The sequence below is a fragment of the Epinephelus lanceolatus genome, chromosome 15 (genome assembly GCF_041903045.1).
Source record: "Epinephelus lanceolatus isolate andai-2023 chromosome 15, ASM4190304v1, whole genome shotgun sequence".
Classification (NCBI taxonomy): domain Eukaryota; kingdom Metazoa; phylum Chordata; class Actinopteri; order Perciformes; family Serranidae; genus Epinephelus; species Epinephelus lanceolatus.
The window spans coordinates 13,858,436-13,875,389 of record NC_135748.1 but is presented as its reverse complement, the minus strand read 5'-3'; the positions used below and the strand labels follow the sequence as shown (position 1 = coordinate 13,875,389).

General features: G+C 40.1%; 1 protein-coding gene across 2 annotated transcripts; it reads left to right on the top strand.

Moving 5' to 3' along the window:
- The first annotated feature begins 9,765 nt into the window (after positions 1 to 9,765).
- On the top strand, positions 9,766 to 16,900 carry LOC144466951 (molybdenum cofactor biosynthesis protein 1-like). Of its 2 annotated transcripts, none has more exons than XM_078174956.1 (6): positions 9,766 to 9,879; positions 10,195 to 10,326; positions 12,188 to 12,298; positions 12,470 to 12,590; positions 12,711 to 12,758; positions 13,696 to 16,900. In XM_078174956.1, exons 1-6 carry the CDS (start codon positions 9,877 to 9,879, stop codon positions 14,823 to 14,825), a joined length of 1,545 nt encoding a protein of 514 aa, XP_078031082.1. In that variant the 5' UTR covers positions 9,766 to 9,876; the 3' UTR covers positions 14,826 to 16,900. The 2 variants fall into 2 exon arrangements, with proteins under 2 accessions (XP_078031082.1, XP_078031081.1); XM_078174955.1 differs by having other exon boundaries at positions 9,772 to 9,879; positions 10,214 to 10,326.
- Positions 16,901 to 16,954: the final 54 nt, after the last annotated feature.

Genomic DNA, 16,954 nt, shown 5'->3' with positions numbered 1-16,954 from the left:
CCAAGATTGAAATGTGACATAAGTGATATTTCCATGGTCCACTGCCATAGTGACAAAACATCTAAACATTTTGACCAACAGTGCTTACACAATGCCAAAGAGACTTTGCATTTTGGGGCCATTGACTATTTATATGAGAAAATGGCTTAGTTTTGACACGAGTTAACTGTTTTGGGAGAGATATGACCTTTTGCAGGTGAGCCATGGTTTTGTGCTGAAACATCCAGGCTATTTTGGCAAATGCATGTAGAGCTTGGAGAATGTCATTTCTGTTTCAAGAAATGAGCCAAAGCAATTGAGAAGGAAACTTGTGTTTGGGGGCCTTGACTATTTATATGAGAAAGGGACTTAGTTTGAAGCATGAGTTAACTGTTTTGGGAGAGATATGACCTTTTGCAGGTGAGCCATAGTGTTGTGCTGAACCATTGGACTATTTTGCCAAATGCACTTAAAGCTTTGAGAATGTAATTTCTGTTTCAAGAAATAAGCCAAACCAATCGAGAAAAACTGTAACAAAGGTGGATTTACCAGAGCTTGTCTCTCCTGTGACGGCTATATTTAGTGGAATATTGTTCTGCTGATCCAAGTACTCCTGGATCTTTGCATCAGCTAAGGCTTGATTATTGCTCTCTAGTGCTTTTTAATGTCTTCATGGATCCTGGAGGATCCTGGATCCTCCATGGCAATCCTGCAGTAAAATGGAGTGAAAGAGGAGGTAAAAGTCATTATTGTCTTTGATAAATAGAAGAAAATGCAGTCCTGCAATGATCAAACATCATGTACATAGAATCCTGGATACCAATGAAAATCTGACAGGTAGAATACTTCTTTAGAAATCCTGTCTTCTTTTAAAATATGTTATGATGCTGTATAGCCTTGAACACAGCAGATCAGTTTGGCGTACTCAGGTATGCACATAATAACACAGAGGAAGGTGAAATCTTTTCAGTTTTAGTGGATCTTCTGTATTATACCATGCCAGGTTTATACAGCAATAAGCAGCTTCCTTATATTTTTCATCAGGATAAAAAGATGGCTTTGCTGAATATTAGAAGCTACTCACCTGGAGTCTTAATATTGAAACAGATGAGACAAGAGCACATCAGCCGATGAGTTACGAGTTTATCAAGCAGTGATGGTGATGACAACAGTGGCCAATGAAAATGTCCGATTGTGAGTTAGAGAAAACTGATTGGTCAGCTGTAAAGCAGCTGACTTCCAAGAAACACACACATTTACATGAAACATGAAACATGAAACAGCTGCAGGCAGTGTCCCCTGCTGGCTACTATCTGCAGGTGAATGACACTTCAGCATGGTTCTTATACAGTCTATGCTTTACACATGTATGGTATTCATTACAGTTTTTCTCAGTCACTTTGGTGCATTTCTCTGATCAGAATTAAAATTCTCAAAACTGTTAGTTCAACCTCCACAACATTGAGTCATTTGTGCACATCATAATAGCAGATTCTCATTCCTTCCAACAAATTGCAAATGCTTTTGGACATGCATCAATTGCTTTCATACAATTCTCTGCTGTTTTATAACATTATCATTTGCTTATGTCATGTCAGTCAAATTGAACTATACTTATGAATGCTGAATAGTCATTCCCTATAAAACTAACACTCCTCATTTCATTGCTTGAGTCATTACATACAAAAATGTTGAAGTAATTGTCAAAATCTGTCGAGCAAATTTTGTTTTTTGTTTTTTTTTTCATTTTTTCCTGAAAATGTCTCCTAAACTGAACAATTTCTCTCAGGTGAACTCTGCTTTCACTGATGAGGAAGGGTGTATGAAGCATTAGTTGTAACCAATGATAAGCCACTTCTCCACAGTCATGTCTGGATGTGCATGAATGACTTACAGTACTGTGTATGTTGTATGTTCAGTGCCAATATGTACTGCAATATTGTTTACAGTTGTGCACAGCTCTACCCAAGGGGTGTTTCTTATGTTTGTTGTAAATAAGTGTGTATTTTTCTTTTGCACAATGCTATGAACAAATTAGAATTGCAGTAAAAATGTGAAACATATGTATTCAGTGTCTTGTACTCAGTTACCTCACTAAATACAGTAATGTGTAACTTTACTGTAGTTTTTTCAAATGGCTGTGCAAATAGTGTATAGTGCTGTCTTGAGTATTTTCAGGTAGTGTCACCAAGATCTGGCTTTTTTGCATTGGAAAACACTTACAGAGTAAACTGTCATAATGAAAACATGACAATGCCATTTGACTCTCTTGTTCATAAACAATGGTGTCAGGACTTTTCATTTTGATGACACTGACACTTTCATTGACATGAATGCTTGCTTTTGAGGAATGAACTATCCATTTTGAGCAAGTGACACAGTTTTGCAGGTTATCAACTAGGATTTGCAGTTTGTACTAATTGTTTTAAGGAACGCACTAATTGTTGTGCAAATGTTAATAGTGATGTGAGAAATGCACCAAAGCCACTGAGAAAAACCATAATAGTTTTTTGGTGATTAGTATAAATTAAGTCTGAACACACACACACACACACACACACACACACCCTGCATGTTCTTCTTCTTCTTCTTCTTTCTTCTTCTTCCGAGGAAATCCTACTTCCCATGTGCGAAAAATCACCAAACTTTTCACAAAGGTCCAGTCCCATGCCAGATTGCCTTAGCTGCAAAAACAGGCCAATAGTCCTGATGTTGGCGCTACAGCAAGCCTTTAAAGTTTAAAGTTAAAAATTTTGAAAATTCACAACAAATCAACCATATGTGCTACAGATTTGCAACTTTCACCAAACTGTAGCCCCAATGCTGAAGAAACTTTTGTACATTTAAACCTATTGCAAATTATGAAGTCCATCACAATTTGCTCAATTGACACCAAACTTGCTACAGAGCATCTTCAGACTGTCCTACACAAACGAGCCACACAGATTTTTGATTTATCGAAAATTGAGCCTACAGTGCATCAAAATGTTTGACTGTAAACGGTATTGTAAACATATACTTGCAAATTCTTGCTAAATATATTTTCAATGTTCATTAAAAAAAAGACAAAATTTTGGAGTCATGGTAGATGATGTTTGGAAAATATCAGAATTTTATCTCAAAAACCGAATTTTTTACAGCATTTTGAATTTCGCTCTCATGCGAACAATTGGAGTCAATGCAAAAATGGTATTTTTAAACATCAGTTTTTCACTTATGGAGCCAATAAATCATTGTTAAAAACAAGTTACCAACATCTCCATGGTGTCTAGATTTGTGTATTTTCGGATTTTTGTCTTAATAACTGAATTTTTGACAGCCGTTTGAAATCTGCCTTTACACACTAACAGCTGCTGTCTTGCACACAGGTGACTGGCTTAGTCAGTTTGTGAAGCTACATGTGACATTTCTGTTTGCCAGTTAGCTCAGTGAGATAGAGGATGGTTCTTGGTGTTGAAGATTGTGAGTTCAAGCCTCAGCTTCTGCAACATTTCCATATGAGAAATCTACCCAAACTTTTCATAAAGGTCCAGTCCCATGCCCGATGTCCTCAGCTGGAAACACAAGACAATAGTCCTGATGGTGGTGCTACAGCAAGCCTCTAAATTTCAAAACTTTGAAAATTCATAACAAATCAACCATATGTGCTACAGCTTTGGATCTTGGCATGACATGGATGGCTACTGTCTGGCACCCTGATGCTTGGCTTAGTCAATGTGTGAAACTGTCACTTGCCAATTAGCTCAGTGAGATAGAAGACAGACCTCAGTCTCAGCAGTTGTGAGTTCAAGCAGATCGGACATTCTAATGTGAAAGTCCTATGTTCAGGCATCATGCTATGTGGATTAGAGACTACTAAGGTTAAAATAATTATGATCCAGGCAGTTTCACGGAGAGACAAATACTCTTTATCAACACTTTTCCCTGTTATCCCTTGTCTCTTTTCCCTGTTTATCTGGCTTAGCTATCAGTCAATATGCAGTCTATCCAATAGCTACTTTTACATTTTAAAAAATGTTTTCATCTTTGTCACCATGGATAATGTTTAGCTTTAAGCTAGATCAGGCCAGTTTGTTCATAATTGTTAGCAGTTAATGTTATTCTTACTTTCTTGTTCTTGAGTTTTTTCTTTCCTTTGTACATTATGAGTCTGATCACTTCAGCCACTCATCCACAATTTGAAGGGCATGCCATAATTATATGATGTAACTTCTATGTTGTGATATGCTTTGTTTTAGTGTGTGTGTTGCTCAGAATTGCCTAATTTTGCCTAAAATTGCCCGGCCCCGACCATTGCTGCGCAGCAGCTATAATTACACTTGCTATTCTGACACATCTTCTAGTCACAGACTTTTGTGCAAAACAGACTTTTCCTCTGAGTCTCAGTCTGACTGAAGTTCAAACATGTATGGTTGAATTGCTCTGATGTTTCCTCGAATGCTAACGCTAGCCTCCTGATGCAGGCTGCTCTTTCACCAGTCAACCTAGCACATGAGGCGCTGGAGAGAGCTGAAAGTGAAAGTGAAACTTAATCACATTTCATAATGAGAGAGAACGAGGAAATCTTCTTCCGGGACCTTTTCAGGGGTTGTTTTTTGATTATCATATGGGAAAACTGTTAAAAAGAATATTAGTATTTGTATAAGTATAAACATGTCCGGAGAGGTACTTTAAGGTAATATAGTTTAGCATTAGTAGATTTGCATACTTAATAAGTAAGGGATAATGTATAGTGAACCGGTGACTGTTGAAAAATAACTCAAGCATGTTAAAGCACGTTTTATTGATTCAAAATTCGCAGAAAGAAATGTGTCTGTACTCTGTATCCATGCCACTCCAATCCTATTTGGCCTGTGTGGACTAACACTAAAGCTGTGTTCAAAATCGCTCCCTATCACGGATATAGTGCACTATATAGTGTGTTCGCCATTTTGTAGTGTTGTTCGAATTCTCCGCGGTTAATTTCATTCACTATATAGTGGACTATAAAATACCCACAATGCACAGCAAATGTGAGTGAACAAACGATGTACCCTACATTTTACTCCCATATACCACAATGCAATGCTGTCGTCTTTTGCCAGAGGAAAAGAAGAAGAAAAAATTTCAGTTAGTGTCCGAAATCTCGTTCAGTCGTTCCCCATGTAGTGCACTATATAGTAAACACGAAATAGGGAATAGTGAGTGAGTGAGTGGACGGTTTCGAACACAGCTAATCTCTAACTGATTTTGATGCTCCTCAGTCTAAGGCTGTTGCTATGGCGTGCCTAGCAACAGAGCAGCAGAGCAGCGGTGATACCTCAAGAAATAAACACAGCAGAATTTTGTTGATTGACCAATCAGAATCAAGTATTTAAGAGTGCCATGTTCTAATTTGAGTTATATTTTCATTTTTGTGAAATGTAACTAAAGGGATCATCAGCAATTTTAGTCTAGTTGCAGGTCTTGGTGAGTTCTACTGCATTTGTGAACAAAAAAGTTTTATAAAGGATTTTGTGGCTTCAGGGAGAAAATGAAAAACTGCCCCTTGTGAGTTCAACAGTGTTACAGGAGTGCAATGCTATCACTCTTTAAGGTCATCTCAGTTTTGTCATCATAAAGCCAGCTTTTGGTCAAGTGTCATGTCAGATATGACAGTCATTTTCATACCACTTTTACGCTTCAATCAAAATGGGTCATATATAAGCAAGCTAACTAACGTGTAGTCAGTTAGCTCATTTAGCTATGCCACAGTCACACCTGGCAGATACTGGGTGTAAACACCACAGTTTTTTCTTTGTGTTTCACTCTCTCCCTCTTTCTTCATCTTCCTTGTTCTCATGTTTGCTCTCCCTCTACAGCAGAACTGAGGAAGCTGGAGGGCCTGAAAACCATTGCGGTGACAACCAACGGCATGAACTTGGCCAGGCTTCTGCCCAAGCTGAAAGAAGCAGGCCTTGACCTGATTAACATCAGCCTGGATTCACTGGTCCCTGCCAAATTTGAATTCATTGTCAGGCGGAAAGGTACAAAAAAGTATTTGACCCATAATAAGCTGCAATACTGAAAGGAAGGTTAAGTGATTGGAAGCTTTCAATGTAATATGAGACATAATGGTGCTGAGATTAGAAGACAATACTGTAGTTTAAGTATGCTTAATTGCAGCAGATGAATGTTGAGTTGTAATTTGTCTTTGGAGTCATGTCCTCAGTTTCTTTGAGACTGAAAAAGGCTCTCATCTATAAAAAATAATGTTTCAGTGTTGTTTCTGTTGTTCTCCTTGTCTTTATATAACCCAAAAGTTGTTAATGGCCTAAATCAATACTGTGTGCATATGTTGTTGTGGGCCAGTCCCACAAGGTTACTGATGGAGCCTGTAAACTCAAAACACTCGTAAAGTGCAGGCGACAGCAGGGCAGAGCTCTGGGTGGTTGGTGTATGGAAGGTAGAAACAGATGGACTGACTGAGATCAGGGAATAAGGGAGAGAGAAAAAGGAAATGATGGCAGTACTGGCACAAAGACGAAAATGTTGTCTGAGCCAGTCTTCTTCCATAACACCTGATTTTTTTTTGTCACTAAAAGATTCAGCAGATATTAGATGTGTGGTACGGCCTGAAAGACATCTTGTCCCTTAGCTTTCAGGGAGCTTATTCAGTATTTTAACAACAACATGTGGTATTTAATTGCAGTTATGATGCTTCTAGATGACTAAACATAAGCCTCACCTTCTGCAGAGAAGCATACCAGCCAGCGTGAGTCTGCCTGGATTTGTGGGTTTTGTGCAGATGAAAACAAACGATGAGTCTGACCTTGACAGTTTGCAGTTGAAAAGCTCTGGCTGCTGCTGAGGGATTTGTGGTAGATGTTTACATGTCAGTGGTTTGTAGCAAATCATTTGCTTAGTCAGATGTTAAAAGGCAGCGAACAGAGAAAGCTGAACTCGTGTTGTAAAGACCTGTAAAGCTAAAGTATCCCGCATTTTAGACACTTGCATCACTCAGCTCTGAGCTCAAGATTGTCTTGTGCCTGTCGTATAGCTAAATACATTTTTACCTTAAACTTTACTTAAATCAGCACCATCTCTAACTTAGATTTTACGAGGTAGCACAGAATTCAACAATATCAAGGTATGATTAAAGGATAACTTCGGTATTTTTCAACCTGGGCCCTATTTCCCCATGTGTATGTGTGCGTATGATTCATAGGTACAACTTTTCTAAAATTGGTTCAGTATTGAGGGAGGCGGATGCAGCCGGCAGGAGCAAAATGAGCTGAAACGGTAACGGGGGCAAATGCGTCCCGTATAAGTTTGCGCATTAAAAGTACTTTTTTTTTTTTCGCCACTGACCGGTTCAGATTGCCAGTGCTATCTCTGTAGATAGCATACTAAGCGTTTCCCTGACCCTTCACCTCCTCCCAGCTATGACGTCATCTCGCGAGAGCTTTGCTTATTGCCAGAAGAAAACGGAGGAGCCATGCTGAGCGCCGCTCAGAGTGGCGCTGGTTGTCCCGGAGTACAGTTGAGAGTACAGTTGAGAGTTTTAAACTCCATTGAAAACAATGGTTCGTGTTTGTGCTTATCCGAATTGCAAGAACAGGATGTCGCGCAACACCCCATACAGCTTTCATAGGCTGCCTTTATCGGACGGCGAGATGCTTAAGTTATGGCTAGTTGTGCTACAAATGGATGCTAACACTCCTGTCCAGACACTGTGCCTTGCAGACCATCGGGTCTGCAGTGCTCACTTCTCCCAAGATGACTACTGCCAGCTGAAGAAGAGAAGACATCCAATCCCGAAACACCTCTTCCTCAAGAATATGGCTGTCCCACGAGTAGAGAGAGCTACAGACACAGTGGAGGTAATGTTATATAATCAATGTTCGAAATGCTTACTATGCTATTTACAGAGATAGCACTGGCGATCTGAACCCTTCAGTGGCGAAAAAAAGCACTTTTAATGCACAAACTTATACGGGACGCATTTGCCCCCGTTACCGTTTTAGCTCGTTTCGCAGCTGCCGGCTGCATCCGCCTCCCTCAATACTGAACCAATTTTAGAAAGAGCTGTACCTATGAATCATATGCACACATACACATGGGGAAATAGAGCCCAGGTTGAAAAATACCGAAGTTGTCCTTTAATGCGTTAAATGCAAAATATTTAATTTAACTTTAGACATTCATCATTAATCTCTTTTTCCAGGGTTCCACAAGGTCATGGAGGGCATTGATAAGGCTATCGAAATGGGCTACAATCCTGTCAATGATAGCTATGGATGTTTACTGTAAAAAGTACTGTGGTCAATTGGAATGCTAAAGATGCCAGGATGGAGGAAGTCACATAGCTTGATGCTCTGCATACGACCAAGAACTATTTTCAGTTCAATTTTTCCTCATGTTGTAACTACTCTATTGTTGTTAGGGCCACTGTTAGAACAAACAGTGATAAGGCTCTCTGAATAATCTGAATTATAGTTTTGAATTTTAAATTTTATGATTAGATGTATTTTTAGAGTGAGATAAAACACTGTCTTTTACTTCATCTTAATACCAACATGCTTTGGCCGCTCATAGATTTAACATAATTGCTAAATATAATATTTCACCTATATCCTGACTATCGCTGTGCGACTTCCTGATAGGCTGTATGTGATTTATCACTGCATACTGTAGTATCCCAGCGTTACACTTCCATAACTACGCCATCCTGATGTTAGCATTAAAAGCCATTTGAGCACAGTGCAGAGGGGCAGAGAATAGCTAACCAGTGGGATACACACACAGGGACTCGCATGCACAAATATGCACACAGCCAGACCATCTACCACAACAAAGACCAGAGGCTTAGATTACAACACACACACAAAGGTAGAGTTGCTTTATTCCCTGCTCAGGACACTAACACTCCACTATATCTTTACAAAGCAAATAGTGGTTTGATGCTACCTTAATGATCTGAATATCATATAGAGCTCTGATAAAAAATAAAAATCTGATTGACAGTTCATTTGTGTGTCCTAAACATTATTCCTCTAAATCATCAACCAGTAATGGATTCATCTGTCAGGTGTAATCCAGCAAGGTCTTTTCACAACTATAGGCTGTGTCGCGCAGATGCCTGCGTCATCTTTAAGCTTCCAACATTACACGGGCTTTCCTTTCCCCCATTGAGTCTGTTGTTAATGCAGAATGATAGCTGCAGAGCAACAATCAGAGGTGACTGTGTTGTACAATACAGACCTAGCAAGTTTGGGCCAGCAGTCTTCTCAGTCAGAGCCACCTACCACTGAAATAGTCTTCCTGTTGAATTAAGAGAAAGCACTATTTACCTAACCTTTGAACATAAACTTAAGAGATGGCTTAAAGCAAACCAAACATGCAATCATGTGTAATCAATCTACTACCTCATTTCTGGCACTCCCCTTACATGCATCTCATATTTTTAGTGTATTGCTGTATTGTATCATATTGTGTTGTAGTGTAGTGCTACAGTAGGCCACATTTGTAACAACCTGTCCAGTGACTACAGGTGAAAATGATCTAACTCTGGTACATTTAGTGAATTGGAAACTGAAGTGTTGATTAATGTGTACTGTCCCTGCTAAATAAAAAAGGCAATTACATACCGATGCATGCATCGCCAGAAAGTAATATTATTTGATCAAATGCCTGTGTGGTTGCTTCAGTGTCCAGCTACTGTGTGGTTTCAGCCTTGAAATTGGCATCCTCAAAGTTGAGACACAACTGAGGAGATGAATGTACAGTTTAGTAATCAGTGGCTTTTTGTTGTGTGCTGCTCTCGGTAGGTTAACTGTGTGGTCATGCGAGGCCTCAATGAGGGTGAGCTGCTTGATTTTGTGGCGCTGACAGAGAAGAAGCCTCTGGAGGTGCGTTTCATCGAATACATGCCCTTTGATGGTGAGTGCTGCCTTCACACAATGTGTTATTACACAGGTCTGGAAAACTATCCAAAGAGTCAAATTACAGTACGAAGCTGTTTTCATACATTGGTTAGACATCCAAATATATAATATAAATGTGAACTCTGCCTACAATGCTCAATGCTGTCCAGCAGTTCTTAAAAAATCAAACTGACTATTTGATATTTAGTGTTCAAATAACTCCTTTAAGAATTGAGTAAAACCATTGCAGTGATTTATTATAGTATAAAATGCTCTTGGCCACTCCATGTTGTAACTTGTGATATGCTGCTCCCTACACTGACCCACACAGCTTCCTCTTCGCTCTGCAGGCAACAAGTGGAACTTCAAGAAGATGGTGAGTTATCAGGAGATGCTGGACCGCATCAGGCAGCAATGGCCCAAACTGGAAATGTTTCAATGTGGACACACAGAAACGGCCGAGGTCAGTCTGTCCAGCTGCTCTGTATTTCTCCATCATTAATGTGCTGAAAAATAACAATTGATGATATTCATTATTGTTGAGGTGAGTGGGCGATAGAATTTCTCTGAGAAATACTGTCTTTTACTTCCTTCTGGCACATTATTCGATCCTTCTAATCACATGTAAGCCATTCCTAACTCAGTTCTTTCAGAAAACACTGTTGTATCTTATCAGCTGACACACATTTGTAGTGCTGGAATTGTTAGTTGATTCATTGTGTGGCCAATAGAAGATCAACATTAACAATCTTCTAAAGAATCTCATTAATGTCCAGATCTGAGGGAAACATGAAATGTCTGGTGCAGGGCTGGAAATAAGCACCAGCCACCAGCCAAATGCTGGTGAAATACACAGTTGCTGCTAGATTTGTTTTACTCATCAGCCAAAAAAAACAATGCTAATCTATTGAGTGGCTGGAAGATTTTGGAATCCAGTAGCCACCGTGGCAGATGGATGAAACAGTTCATTTTCAACCCTGGTGTAAAGGCCCTGATACACCAAACCGATGGTCTGCTGTTGGTCAAAGTTGGACCGCTAGTGAGTGTCTGCCACCCTTGTCGATGTGGTGTGTCCCACACTGTTGGCCCTTGACGAAGCTAATCGATTTTTTCACCCCCGATTCAGCATGTTGAATTGGCGATGGCAGACACAAATGAAATTAATCTGATTAGCAGTTCAGTTCAGCGCATGATAAGAGAAGTGGAGGTGAGGATTATAAACTAAGACCAAAAGTCAAAAGGGAATGAGCTCAAAACAAACTTGTTACATAAGGCAGGGTTCCCACAGCCTTGAAATATAATTATAAAAACTCAGTGGTATCATGTGATACACGTAGACCAAATGTTTGGATAAGCAAAAACCAGCCCACTGTCTTGGATCATTGATCCACTGACATGGGGGAAGACAGAAGAGGCATAACAGTGATCAAGCTTAATTTATTAATACATTGCGTACGATAAGGTTCAGGCAAGGTTTCAAAACAATTATTAGATATTTCTATGAAACCAATGTTTGTTTACCAAGAAGTAAATGCATAGAAACTTGTCAAAATTATAATTCCAACACATCATATTGAATTGAGATCTATAGAATCTTTGATTTTATGATACGATACGATACAATACGATGTACTGTATTGTCCCCGTAGGGACATCTGTCTAATTTCTATGCTGCAACCTTAATTTTTTGCCATGTACCTGCATGTGCTGGTCAGGTCAGTTGGCAGTGGACATATGTGGCTAGTTGGCAGCAGGAATGCGTAACGAGTGAGTAAAGTTAGCTTGCCATGGCAGTTTATTTATCAGCACATGCCTTGTAAGTGTATTGATGTAAGGCTGTATAAAATTCATGGGTAAAAATGTTATGGAACCCTGGTAAGGTGAGATTATTTTCCTGTAGCTATTGAGCTCTTTAACAGAAACATTTTGTGATTGTAAAAATGCTTTATTCTGTCAAAATTGGATTGTGTTTTTTGTGCTAACTGGCTAACTAGTGTCAAGATGGTCTTCCGGTTTCCCTTTTTGAATAAGGATTGCAGATGACCGCTGTCTGCTGTTGCGGAGCGTTATTTGCTCTCACGCAGGCGCAGAATGTATGCGCTGGTTGACTGTCAGCTGTAGTCTTAACAGTTGTTCCCATGCAACTTTTTTGGCCAAGACACAGCAACGTCAGGCAATGCAGCAGGGGGCTTTCATCACCACTAGTTCCCTTAAGTTTGTTTGGTGTGTCTGGGACTTAAGAGCCAAATCAAGCACTTTGTCATGGCTTTGAAAGCTTGAAAGCCGTCTGAAAGAATTCTTCACTCTACTTTTTCTTATAACAGACTTTTAAAGTGCCAGGCTTTAAAGGTCAGGTGGGCTTCATCACCTCCATGTCTGACCATTTCTGTGGCTCCTGCAACCGCTTACGCATCACTGCAGATGGGAACCTCAAGGTAAAGCTACAGTGATTCTTTGTTGGGTGTCAAGGAGCTGTTAATGGGTCTATTTTGTGATAATGTAGCTGCATACTGTGTGTGGGCGCTATGAATAATCTCATCCATCCAGAACCATCCATGATTCGATTTTGAATGTTTTCCCTTCCCTTCCTGTCTGTCTTCTCTCAGGTATGTTTGTTTGGGAGCTCTGAGGTGTCTCTGAGAGATGTCTTGCGCTCCGGGGCATCAGATGAAGAGCTACTGCAAATCATTGGAGCTGCTGTGGGCAGGAAGAAGAAACAACATGCAGGTAGACATGTGTCCATTGGTGTTAGTTCATATGCAGTGCGTCATTTGTGGGATATACTCATAGATTATTGAGGATTATTTCTTCCACTAGAGTGTAATCTCTTCCTGTTTGTCTTCTCAGGCATGTTTAGTATCTCTCAGATGAAGAACAGGCCGATGATCCTCATTGGTGGGTGACATGGCTGTACGTACAAATCTCTCACACCCAGTTTGTTCACTGTTCAGTCATTATTTCTTTGTGGTGTTATGATCATCATGGGCTGTACCACTGTATCTTTTCTACATTCATCTATTCACAGTTTATTATACAGCTTCAAGATTCAATGACATTTGAACTAATGAGAGTTAAAAACTTCTGCCTGAAATGTGCTGGGCTAAATGGCATATAAATAATAACTTGATATTTTTAGGCCATGCCATGATATACGAGTAAGATATTTTTATATTTTCTGTAAAACTGTATAACTGTTTAATTTAACCTATTTATGGGAATAATCATACCTGTGTGATCATTCCAGTAAACTAATTTCAATTTAGATGGAACACAACCATAAGTGACATTTTAGTAAATGTACATTTTTGAAATTTCACACCAGAGTGTCCTGAGTAACAACACAAACAATAATGAACAATTTCTGTTTAAAAGCTCAAATCGGTCAAAAACAGCCGACAAGGGCTGACTAGTACCAATGGTACATGACACACAGCAAAATAAGGGAGATTTTGTGGCATATTTTGTACAGAATAGTAGTTTATTCCATGTCTGCCCTCCTGAAACCGAACCACTCCCAGCTGATAGACACACTCCAGGATCTTCCTCCATTTGGGATTGACGTGAAACTGTTGGGGTGTCTGTGCATGAAACTGAGAGGGAGAGTGAGTCTCCTGCACATAAACACAGCCTGCTTGTAATGCATGAATAAATCACTAAAATGTGCAAGGAACATTTTTGATATGACAGTATGGTCATCTGCCATGTCACACAAAAGATGATACTCGAATATATCAGATAGATTTCATATATCGCCCATGTTCATCTACATATAAATGTGTGCTGTTTCTGTGAATCGCTGTCCCTGACAACCAGTGTTCTCTGTTTCCAACAGGCACCACATCCCAAATGCCTTTGTCTCTGCCACAGTCACAAGACAGCCAGAGAGCTTTCCCCATTGTTTCTCATCTTACAAACAACACATTCCTCTCTCCAGCAGCAGCTCCTCACACATGTAGCTCAGGCAGCAGGAGAGTCCTGAATAGAGAGGGTTTTTTGTGCCTTCCAGACTGCACTGCTTTAACACAAGCAGGCCGTGTCTGCTGCTCCAGAACCTTAAAGAGTGGGGGTACCCATGTTAGGTCACATTTCAACAAAGAGAAACTTAATACGATGGACTGCCTCCACAGTGCAGCACCCCTTCGCTCATCTGAGTTTAGTAATGCTCTAACTTTCATCAGTGGTCACACTAAGACTGCAAGTTTTATTCTGCGCACAAATGTCATGAGCTACATTAATACAGACTGTCTCAGGTACGCACAAGCCGGGGGGCCTAATGCTTTGAAGAGCCACATACTCGGGACCCCGGGAAAACCTATTTTTTGCACACTACTAATGAATGCCAAATTAAATCTTAAACAACGCAGTGTTAGACTGTGCCACAATCAAAGTTCCAGCAAAGACCCCAGTGTCAAAGTCAGACAATCTGTGAGGGATCACACACAGTCAGGCACAAACATCTACAACGCTGACCTTAATGAAACAACCGAAGCCCAGCTTACACATACAGACGCCCAGGGCCGAGCCGCCATGGTGGATGTCGGAGGGAAAGCTCCCACACGTCGAACAGCCACAGCCCGTGCCACCGTCATCTTGGGCCCCACCGCCTTCCGGCTGCTTCGGAATAACCAGCTGGCTAAGGGTGACGCCTTGGCAGTGGCGCAGTTATCTGGCATCATGGCTTCCAAGCAGACCTCAGCCCTCATCCCGCTCTGCCACCCACTCCCCTTAGACCACGCCTCTGTCACCTTTGACCTTGATGAGCTGCAGAAAGCTGCAGTCATTACAGCAACGTGCCGCACTACAGGCAGGACCGGAGTTGAGATGGAGGCTTTGACGGCCGTATCCGTCGCTGCGCTAACCATCTATGACATGTGCAAGGCAGTGAGCCATGACATCATCATCACGGATGTAAAACTGGTCAGTAAGACAGGCGGAAAGAGGGACTTTCATCATCACCCGTGACATCCTCTCATAACGTTGAATCCAACCCTGGAAATCTAGGAATTTATAAATTGTTAGCATCATGAAGACTGCACCAGATTTTACCAGAATTGTCATATTTTTCTACAAAACTAAACTTTATGCCATCACAAGTAATTTAAAAGGTGTTCTAATCATATAAAAGAAACACTTTTGGTTACTGTTGACACGATACTGGAATTTCTAACTTCAACAGTACCTTGAAAATATCAATATTCGATACCATAAGAAGAAAATTGGCAGTACTGTCATAGAATATAAATCTTTTATTAACAGATAAATATAACAGCACTTTAACATGACAACAATGACTTGTCTTGGGTGGTAGCAGAGAACAGCAGTATGACTGTAGTAAATATTAACAGTTACTACTTTTTCACATTAATAAAAAAAAAACAATATTCTTGCAGTGGTGCACCTGCTTAAAAGCCTCTGAGATTGCTTTTCAAAAGGCAATAAAGAGCAAGTAAAAAACAAAACAGTGCCACGAATCCCATATGCAACCGGAGTGAATGAGAAGAGTGACGAGAACACAGCACTGTGAGTGAGTGAACAAAGGCGCGGGACTGTTGTGATGTGTGTGCGTGGGTCGACTTGCGATTGAGGAGATGAGAGAGCAAACAAGTAGTATCAATAATATGGCTACCTTGCAAAATAAGCACAGTTTTGAATATTCAGAATTGATATGTATCGATAAATGGATATTTTTGACAACACTACTTAGAGTTTTACCCCCATCCTGCCAACGTCTGCCAGTAGCCTTCTCGATTGCCTGCTCCAGTGATGCTGTTAGCAGAGTTGAATTACTTGATCTGTCACTTATCCCACACAATATGAATCATGTTACCTAAACCGTGTTCATGTTAACTTAATTTTAGCAGCGCTTTGCAAATAATTCAAGTGTCATACATGTTCATGTTATATCTTGTAATACCTATCTGACATTAGTATCAAGTAAAGAGCTTAGAACAGATGTGTCACTAGAGGGCACTCCAGTACTGGATTCACAAGCCTCCCTGGGACAACAAGCTGAGGGCGGCTTCAACACTACTCACATGTTGAATGTATTTAACGTTTATCACCCTACATCAACTTTGAAGAGAATTCAATTTAGAATGAAGCACACATGTATAAAAGTGTATGAACCTGTTTATACCTGGTAATAACGTGTCTCAGGTGATCTGAGCACAAGTGGACAGTTGTGAATGCAATGAGCAACTACTCGGCTGATGTCCCTGCTTATCTGGCACCCTACCAGATAAAAACACTACTGACACAGAGCTGAAAGACTACGTGAAAATACCAGGTATAAACAGGCATTATGTTTAATGACTTCCCAGGTCTGCTGATAGTCTTAACTGTGAAATACCACATACTCTACAGTATATGTTCCTCTACTTGCCTGCTTTGCATTGCTATAGTGGTTTTACAGGTTAAGCTTTGGGGTTTATTCAGTTGCAACTTCTCTCAGCAATGTTGCCGTCATTATTTTGTCAGTAATGGGAAAGAATTCACCTTTTTATTCTTATTTGTTTCCTTCTACCTCCTGTTGTACATTGGAAACACTGGATGTTTGTACTCATACCACATTACAGTAGAGGATGACCTTACAGCAACTGTTTTTTTTAGCTTTTGCTCTAAAATATTCACTATTCACGTACTGGCTGATAACAAAAATCATTACACTAAGGTTTTGTCGTTAATTTGATGGTAACTCAAAATGTACAATTGTAATTCTTATATGACTGAAGTGCTTGACGATATGGCAGGTGATGCAGTCTCCATGTATTGCATGTCACATTCATTTTGTCATTAGTACTGTGGGTATGAGCCTCTCTGGTCTGCTCTGTAGACCAAGAGTTCTCACTTACTGTCTTTGGAGAACTGAATATTGCTATTTTTGTATCATAGCCAATAGTTGATTGTATTCACTCTGCACCCAGGTCTCTTCATTGAACTGCTCATTTTTTGAAAGAAGTAAATGCAAACTGAGTTGCTGCAGGCTTGTGTAGCATTTATTTTACCTTTATAAAAATTAAAATATCCAACCTCTCCTGTCATGTCGTAACTGTGTCCACTGTGTCTCACAGTTGAATATTGTGTGATTCTGT

Coding starts and splice junctions, on each gene's coding strand:
- LOC144466951 (XM_078174955.1), top strand. CDS start 9,783: ATGCGAGGCCTCAATGAGGGTGAGCTGCTTGATTTTGTGGCGCTGACA. Junction 10,327..12,187: donor GACACACAGAAACGGCCGAG/GTCAGTCTGTCC, acceptor TTCTTATAACAG/ACTTTTAAAGTGCCAGGCTT. Junction 12,591..12,710: donor GAAGAAGAAACAACATGCAG/GTAGACATGTGT, acceptor TTGTCTTCTCAG/GCATGTTTAGTATCTCTCAG.